Raw genomic sequence first — 9,674 nt, forward strand, 5'->3', positions numbered from 1 at the left:
CATACTAAATACATCTAAGTATAGAATCAATGGCAGGAAGTGATGTCACAATGAGAATGGCCACTTAGGATATGTCTTGACTACGGAAGTAATGGTGTCATCGGGTGTCACCCTCATCGCCGGACTAGCGCCTCCTCTTGGTCATGCTGAGGATTAACTTGAGACCAACACCCAGGTCCATTGTCTGCACACTGGCACTTTGTCTCTTGTTCCAGCCTATGGCTCCTCTCTCAGCTCGCAGAACTGCAGCGTCCTCTTTGCAACTCACCCCTCCGGCTGTGTCACCATCCAGATTTCCTTCAGTGTTTCCCCCTTTGGAAACCTCGTGCAAGGTTAGTAGAGTCCATGATTTGGGGAGATGTATCCAAACCTAGCACCTCTACGAGGACATGTCCAAGAGGGAATGAGAACAGGTATATTGGTCCATTACCAGTGACGCTACACTGATTGGCATTACAATTTGTTTTGTTGGCACTTTTCAGTTTTATTAACAATTGTGGCTAGGCTGCCTGTGTTTATTTTTAATAAAATGTGTGAGTGCCTGGGAAACAGAAAAAAGGAAGTTTATACCCTGCTTATCAGAGGCATACTATCTGGTTGCTTGTGGTGACTTGCAAACCAGCTCGGTCTTTGACCCACTTGTAGCAAAAGTTCTCCTCCTTATCCTTACATATACTGTGCAGTGCACAGAATACCCAACAACATGAATAGCACTGGGCATGCTAACACCCAAACAGGTTTGTAGGCAGCACCATCTTGCCTTCAAGTTGGCAAATACACATTCTACTCTCATCCTGCAACTACTCAGTGTGTAACTAAACCTTCTTCTGCTAGGTGTCCTTAAATCAGGGTATGGGTTCATGAGTCAGAGCAAGAGGATAGGATGCATCCCTATATATATATATATATATATATATATATATTTAGGAGGGAATAATGTCCTTTGTTGTCCAGGTAGGTAAATGCCATATCTCCTGAGCACCCTGGCATCATGTATCTTGCTGGTGTGGCTCATGTTGGTTTTCATATATCTCCTTCTGTGGTTGACCAAGGGCTGCATAATGAGCAAGTTAGTATCCTTGTGCAACTTGTGGTGGGTATATTCATGTGCACCAATGGATACATGGTCCCAGCACAGTTTGAGAATCCTATTCTCTCAAAGCCAGCTATTATTTCAAGGTGTGAGTGAGTGGTGTGTCAGTGCAACGGCACCCCCTCTGGCCAAGTATGGCACAGCCCCTGGGCCCACAGAGCCTAGCAGGGCTGTCAGTCTATTTCTGTGCCCCAGGAGTCTGAAAACCCTTTCTATACTCCCAAGTCCATCAGGTGGTTAGTAGGGGAACCAAGGCCTGCCCACTCCACTAGGTTCCAGCCAGTGGTGCAAGTAGAAATCATTTCTTTCCGGTACTGCACTCATGGGAAGGACACAAGGGGGGGCACGTGACCTCCCCATGTGACCCTCCATGTGACTCCTCCCCACCCCGCCCCCAGCCTGGGGCCCCCATGCTCTCCCCATCCCCTCCGACACCCCACTTACGTGTCTAATATTTTATAACTGCATCTGTTAAACAGATGCAGTTGCAAAATGATGCTTTTGGCCCCTGGTGCCACCTGTACTTCCAAGTGTCACTGAGGATCCAGCAGTACCTCAAATTGAAAACTTCTTAAATGAAAGAAGGATAGGAAGGACAATCACCCCACTTTCACTTAACACACTATCAGTGCCTCCCCTTATGTCCACACTAAGCTTCTGCCAGCTTACCTTTATCTAAGGGTATGTTCACTACCAATGTTAAACCGCTGCCATGGCAGCACTTTAACGTGGCTGTGTAGTCGTGGCACCAGTGCTGGGAGAGAGCTCTCCTAGCGCTATAAAAAAACCCAGCCCCACGAGGAGAGTAGCTACCAGCGCTGGTGCACTGTCTACACTGCCACTTTACAGCGCTGAAACTTGCATCACTCGGGTGTGTGTGTGTGTGTGTGTGTGTGTTTTTTCACACCCCTGAGCAAGAAAGTTTCAGGGCTGTAAAGTGGCAGTGTAGACAAGGCCTAAGTATTGCTCTCCACCAGGCACTAGGAAAGCAAATATGCTGCACCATCTGGGTTTGATGGAAAAGAGGCATAGAACTGTGTGTGCCATGTGCATTTTGATAGAACTACAGCCCAAATTGTTTTATTTTTTTCCTTAGAATGACATACAAGCAATTGATCAAAATCACATTCTCTGATCTCTTGGGGCCAAATCCTGTTCCCACTGAACTCAAAAGAAGTTTTTCTATTGAGTTCAATGGGAACAGGCTTTGACATTTGAAGAGGAAAGAACAAAACCACTCAAGCAAGGGCTATATTGCTTATACCACTGGCATCAAAGGCTGCTGACTCATGTCAGAAAGTCAGCAGAGATCTGGTCTTTGTCCATTACAAGGGAGAAATCAGAAATCAATGAGGCTAGAACAGTCTTTGTACCATATACAACTCATAAGTCCATCTGCAAAGGATCAAGGAAATATGAAGGCTCCAGATTACGTTAAAGTCCTCAGTTCCTTGGTTAGAATGCTTCCATCAGTATATGTTCATAGTCTAGAGGCTGGAGCAGGAATCAAAACCACTATTTAAACACCTTCCGTCCCCCCAACCCCTCCCTTCTTGAGGACTTCTGCCCAACTTAACAGCACAATACATCTGCTAACAAACTTAAACAAAGCCTTTAAGTTTGTTAGTATATGTATTGTGCTGTTAAACCCATATAAAGAATGAATACCCTCCCTAGCCCCGTTCTGCTCCTTTAAGGAGCAGAATGCAGCTCCACACACCCCCAGAGCGGGGCTGCTAGCTTCCCCAAATCTTTCTGGTACCCTGTACCTGCTAAAAATCTCTTGCTGGTACTGCGTACTGGAGCATACAACCCTACTTGCACTCCTGGTTCCAACTCAGGGCTCTCGAGCTAGGTAAGCAGAATCAGGATTCTTTGACTCTGACAATGCCCTGAGTTTTTTTCCCTATCTTCTCCTGAATCTCTGCAAGCTCTCCTGGGCTGTTGTCTTTGGGCAGCTCTTGAGTAGCTTGCTGGCAGGAGCTCCTTTCTCCATTCTGCTCACTCCTCTGGTAGCCACCATGCCTCTCTGCTTCCCAGCCCTTTTAGCCTCCCAGCTACAGTGAGGCTTCCAAATCAGCAGTGGCCAGCAGTGCCTGTATTAACCCTTTGGTGGTCCAGCGTGGGGTATATAAACCCCATGACACAGGGATATTAACAATCTTCACCAGCTATGGGTAGACCACAGCAATCGTCGCCTCACAAACAGCCATCCATCACACCACCAATGGTTGGTTTAATATCCAACTGGTTAGCCACCAACTTGTAGAAGTTTGGGGCAGCCTGCTTCCAGATGCCAATGGCAACCACTTCTGGATTGGTATGGGTGCCCCCATGTGTCTCCTGGTGCTGAAGGGTCAGGCCAAGCTCCTCATGTAGCTCCATGAAGGTGTCCTTCCTCATGCAGAAGTTCTGGAGCCACTACTGGTCATCCCCATATGCATTACAAGGTATTCCCACCACTCTATGCCTGTGGTTCTGCTCCAGAACCACTGGTCAGCATGGGAATTCCATAGCTATTAAGCTCACATTAGATGTCTCTGCTCCACCATGTCTGCATGCAGCCCGCATGATCTCCTAACCAAGACTTGCTGCTTCCTTCTCAGGCAACTGCAGAAGTCACTGCAAGTCACTGCAGAAATGCCTTCTCTCTGCCTCCAGTTGTAAAAACAGATGTTGCATTAATGCCAACAGCTAGAATAGGTCATGGTCCTGAGCTGGAGCCATGACTTGGCATCTGCTGGAATGGTGGCTGCTGACAGAAGTGAGGATCATACAGTGGTGGAAGTACTTTAGTTACTGCATTTGTGGGCTATGAATTCTTATGCACAGGAGCCCAGGGAGGATACAAGTCCTCTCACAATACACTGGGAAAAAATTCATAAAGCGGAGCAGACTAGGGCAGCACTAAGAACCATGGGATATGCCCCCAGAAATACTAGCATCTAGCCTGGGTTAGTGCAGTGCCAATGTGGACACAGATATGTAGGTATTATTCAAGTGTTGCTTAGCAGCATGGACACGCCACATCCAGGCTTCTCATATCTTGCTGCTCAGACCCAGGTGAACTGCAGTGAAGACATACCCTTAGACTCCAGAGAGGCAATAAGAACATCTATTCCGTTGCTTTAAGGAAAGTAAGGAGGAAATTAAGAGAGAGGGACATAAGATATGGGGGGAGGCAAAGGGTAGAGAGGGTCCCGCATCAAAGTACATGATCAGACCAGAAATTTCTCATCAAAGATCTCTGAGAAGGGTTGAAAGTAATCTGGGAGCATTTGAATGAAAGAGAAGACTAATACTGTTTCTACAGCAAACTTACAGTTGACAGAGCACAAATGGAAGCAACTGCTAGAGAACAAAAAAAGAACGGTGAAGCTACATTTGGTTTTTTGTTTCTTTGTTTTAGAGATGTCATGAGAAAATATTAAGGGAGTTAAATAAATAAACAAACAAACAAACTGATTTGCAGTTCCATTAGCATGCAGACAGAGGTGGGATGGGTTTCCTTTAAAAACAAATATATGCTTAAGCACTTTGCTGGATTAGGGATCATAGTCTTGAGCACCTTGTAGGACTGAGACCATGTAACGTCTCCTGTGTAAAAAGAAAAGGAGTACTTGTGGCCACTCTATGCCTGCGGGAGAGCTCTCCTGCTGGCATAATGAACCCCCCACGAACAAGTGGCAGTAGCTATGTCGGCGGGAGAGTGTCTCCCTCCAACATAGTGCTGTCCACACCGGCATGTGCTTTTTCACACCCCTGACTGACAAGTTTTACCAACAAAAATGCCAGGTATTCTTATATCTCATGTGCGTACTTTTCTATAGATTATCATGACCTTGCCATTGCAGAATTCAAAAAGCCTAAAATGTCTAATAAGAACATATACACATTGTTAGTTACCATAAAAGCATCCTTACATCTTTACTTTTTTCTTATTTCAACCTCATTTCCACCTAGCACAAGAGAAGAATGTTGTCCACTAGGACAAAGTGTGAATAAGTAAGCAGGACTTTGCTTGAAAACATAATTTGTCTATATTGCAAAGAAACCCAAATATTTCTTACGTTCTGAAGCCTGTTCCGTCAGCAAAACACTCGACAGTAAGACAATGAGAGGTAAGAAGTCGCTGAAATTGGACATTGTGAAGCTGTTACAGTAAGAGATGACTCAAATTCTTCTCCTCTATTTGTTGAGCAGCTGTTAAAGGTAATAGCTGTTACTTTTGTTTATATCATAGCAGATCAAAGATCATGGATTTTGAACTTGTTTTACAGCATCCTTCCCTGTACATAATTACTAATTAACCTCTCTCTAATAAATTTACTGGCATTTTTTCTAGCATATACATCTTCTATGGTTACTAAATCCGTCAATAAAAATCTTTACTATTAACCCCTTTCTTTCTGAACTCTTGAAATCATATGTAAATAAAATCACGTTAGTGGCATAAAGGGTTAAAGAGATTCAATAAGAACATTTATTTGTTTAGCTTTGTTCTTTCTTTAATGTAGCTTTTCACAACAATTTAGTTTTTTGAGGACTGAAATACCATGGGTGAAATTTAATGGCCTATGATATGCAGGAGGTCAGAGTAGATAATCTAATGGTCCCTTCTGGCCTTAAACTTTATGAAATCTATGAAACTGAAGCCTTATTAACACCATGAATATAAAGCATTTCATTAGTAAACATTTTTAGAATTGACAAAAAGATGTAAAATGACTATAGGAAAAAAAAATCTATCTTCTTCCTATTTGGCACAACTTCTGTTTAGCAGTTATCAAATAAGAGAAGGGAAAAAGAAAAAAAAACAATGTCAAACCTAAAACATTCAGTAACACATTTTAGTATATAATATTTCATTTTATGATTAATATTTGTATGGCAAAGATTCATGTATCTTACTTCACTGACACAAAGGCACCCAAAAAGTCTGTAATATTTAATTTCATTGGACTGGAAGAAGAAGAACACTGAAAGAATATCGTGGCCTGCACCTATCAAGACATCTTGATGTTAGCTATAGAGCTAAGGTGATTCTGGAGGTCATTGATCAAAAAGCCATTTACTCAGGAATAAATGCACTAACATGGCACTGCTGTCAAGCCAATAATGGGTTCCAAACATTTTCCCACTTGGAGTTTAGAAATGCTGAGAAATTTTCATGTAATTATATTTAAAGGAAGTGGGCTAGCTCTTTAGGTGCAACTGAGCTCTGCTTGATGCAGTACCCAGGGGAAATAAAGGTGGCTTTACTTTATCTTTTAAAGCACACTCCTTTCAATCTTGGGTTGGCTGGGCTCATTTTGGCCCCGAGCACAACTTAGAGCAGCTCAAGGTTGCTCTCATATGTACCTTACTGTAATGGTCCTTAAAGGACCTTTCTGGATGCCAAGCATTGTTGTAGTATAGTACCATTCTATCCATATCTCTTTCCCCTGGCCATACTGAAGGACATAAATCCACACCGTGTAGAGGTCAAACATAGGAGTTTATTACGTACAGCGCTGACGGAGTGTCACCTCACTTATTAGGCTCAGAGACACCATCAATCAATTGATTACAATGGAATGTATGGATTTTCCATGGGTGGGGAAAGTGACAGGGTAGGCAGTCCCACACCCCCGGATAGGTTTAGCTGCAAGACATGATAGCACAGTAACCAATGGTCAAAAGGTTACATATGTTGGATTCAATTTGGGGTCCATAGGAACGAAGTAGCTCCTTTGATTGTCCAAAAGATACATATCTAGGGGTAAAAGCAAAGAAAAAGTGAAAGTATATGGCAATAAAGATTGTCTTTCAAGTTGCTTATTTGTGTTTTAAGGCAGGCATTGGTGCCATGTGAAAGGGAGGTGGAAGGAGGCCATATCTTATACTGACATGCTTGAACCTTTCATAAACTCAAGGATGGATGTGTGGGAAGAACATCTCCCTACAGAAGAAACTGACACAACAGAAACAGGGCTTCTTTGTTCTATTTGCAACTTTGAATAAGACACAATTATTGCCCCCAACATCTGGCATTTTGCTGACCAGGCATATCTTAGCAAAAGCAAGGTTATCTTTAGTTATTCTGCTTTCTCTTAGCTATTGCTAGGCCTCTGACCTCTTGACCAAACTCTGGACTTTGGGCCTGTACACAAATCCATATACCAGGTTATTACATCTGCAATGGATTTTAACCCTTCACACACCATAGTTTGGTTATAAAACATGTTCATGACATGTTCAATTTTTTGCTACGATTTCTATGGCTGACAATATTTGCACTTCGATTTTACCATCACTTCTCCCAAAGTTTAAAGATGTAGGTGTTTCATTTTACTTTCTAATGCACATACTATCATCCAAGTTTATACATCTTCAATTCTATTTCTGAAGGGAGGTATTTACAATTCCATGTTCTTTGCCCTGAAGTTTCCAGTAAGAGAAGTTGATAATTTCTGTCGCTTAAGAATTTCCCCTGAACTTTGTTCTTTCTGTACATGAGGAAATAAACTTAGATTTATTTCAGACTGAACTTTAGCTTTATTCAGGTCACTGTCACAACACTGTAGCCCTATTGACTTCAGATGGAATAAACAAAGATCTTACACTTATAATATGCCTTTCATCTCACAGGTTCACATAGCACTTAAACTGACATGCAAACTATAGAGAGGGATCATTTATCCTGCACTGAAAAGCAGCCACGATTTTAGCAGCACACAAAGACACTATATAAAAGTGAGTGACAGCAGACCACTACTGAGCCTGAAGTGCAGAGGGAATGCAGGGAGGCAGAATGGACCAAGGCAGAATGGAACCAGATACACCTGCAGGAAAACTGGAAGGACACACTCATGATTTTCCTGGGTTTCTCTTTTGGAAAAGTTAATGCAGGGTTTGGGCCAAGGGGAGTTGTACCAAGAAAGATAAAGGTGTCGATGCAAGGGTTCTCATAGGGTATGTCTATACTGCAATAAAACACCTGCGGTTGGCCTATGTTGGCTCACAGGACACAGACTGTGCCGCTATAAAATTGTAGTGGGGACGTTTGGGCTCAGGCTGAAACCTGGGGTCTGGAACCCTCTGTCCAGCCCAGAGCCTGGGCTCCAGCCTGAGCCCAAACATCCCCATTGAAATTTGATAGCACCACAGTCTGAGACATGTGAGACCAAGTCAGCTGAATCGGCCAACCGCAGGTGTTTTATTGCACAGTAGACATAACTAAAGAAGTCTGATCAGACCCAATGTAACATCCTTAAGTGAAATTTGGTCTGGACTCTGGGATTAACAGTCTTACATGATAAAAAAATGCCACGGAATCTTTAATGGTCACAAGTGGTCAGGAACTTGATTTCATAAATCCCATCTGCAAGACAGAACCTCTTGCTACACAATGCCTCCTAACCTCCATCCCAGCACATTGGTTCAATAGCAAATAAGAGAAAATGTGCCAGCTACAGTGTGGACTGTACCAACACTACTTCCTGCAGTTTCCTGGCATTCCTGTTAGGCCTCTTATCCAAGAACTGAGCCAGCTTAATGTGGTTTAACATGTGAGATCTGATGGGATCACATCACAAATGGGAATTGATTGGGTGTCCTCTAGACTGAGTTTGTTTTCTAAATTTGAGGAATTAAAGTCTCTCTAAAAGAAGAAAAAATATATAGTTGTTGGGGAAAAAAATTTAGCAACTATTCAGAAATACATTTACTTTGGCCCGATGATACAAGCTGCTCTAACCAGGAAAGTGGTGTGCAAAGAATGATCACAACTTGGCAGAGACCCTTTGGCAGGCTGAAAAAAAAAATCTCTTGAAGGGCAAATTCTCTTAATTCAAAAAAGTTGCAGAGATGTGCATACTGCAGCAAATAGAGGAAGCAGAAGCTAAAAATCTGCACAAAGACACATGGAAAGATGTATACTCGGTATGAAATAGAAAAGAGAGGAAAACAAGCAGAGAACTTTAAGACCGAGAAAAGCTAATTGCCTGATCAGGCTGCAGGGAGGAAAGACAGATGTTGGACTGCCCTTATTGTCCTTTTCCTCCCACACCTCCTGGCCAGCCATACTCTCCCTTTCCATACATCTCCTCTTCTCCGAGCCCTGAATCATCTTGCATACCCAAGACATCACTGCTCTCCCCCTCATGCCTAATGCTCCCAACATACTGGCATGTCTCCCAATTCACTTATCTTTGTGATAGAGTCTATCCCCTACCCAAAGAAATTACAGGAGACAACACTGGGGACAGCCTCTGGTATCCCCTTCTGGGCAGAGAACACAGAGCTGGTACGACGGAAAGCAACTGCTCCCCGTAAATCAACTGAGTCTAGCTTCCCTGTGTCTTTCTTTTTCCAGTTTCAATGACTGATTTCAGTGATCCCAACAGCCTACTATGGCCATGAACCTGAGGCAGGGGAAATGTGAGTATTGTGATGATGATTTCCATTGTGACTACCCATCTGCTCAGGGGCTGCTGGTTTAAACGAAAGTAGTAGGTCACAAGGATAAGTAGGGGTAGGATGTAACTAAGGCAGAGCAAGGAGTGGAGGCTAAATTACCACTTTAGTGAAGGAAAGAAAG

At 43.1% G+C, this 9,674-nt stretch overlaps 1 protein-coding gene across 1 annotated transcript in view; it reads right to left on the minus strand.

Annotated features, from left to right (window-relative positions):
* LOC125642336 (uncharacterized) overlaps positions 1–9,674 on the minus strand; it is a 39,145-nt gene that overhangs the window by 22,380 nt on the left and 7,091 nt on the right. Inside the window, exon 2 of the mRNA XM_048863507.2 lies at positions 5,164–5,296. Within this exon, the coding sequence (XP_048719464.2) occupies positions 5,164–5,239 (76 nt within the window). The 5' untranslated portion in view covers positions 5,240–5,296. The remainder of the gene's footprint in view (positions 1–5,163; positions 5,297–9,674) is intronic.

This window comes from Caretta caretta, chromosome 9, assembly GCF_965140235.1.
Source record: "Caretta caretta isolate rCarCar2 chromosome 9, rCarCar1.hap1, whole genome shotgun sequence".
NCBI lineage: Eukaryota > Metazoa > Chordata > Testudines > Cheloniidae > Caretta > Caretta caretta.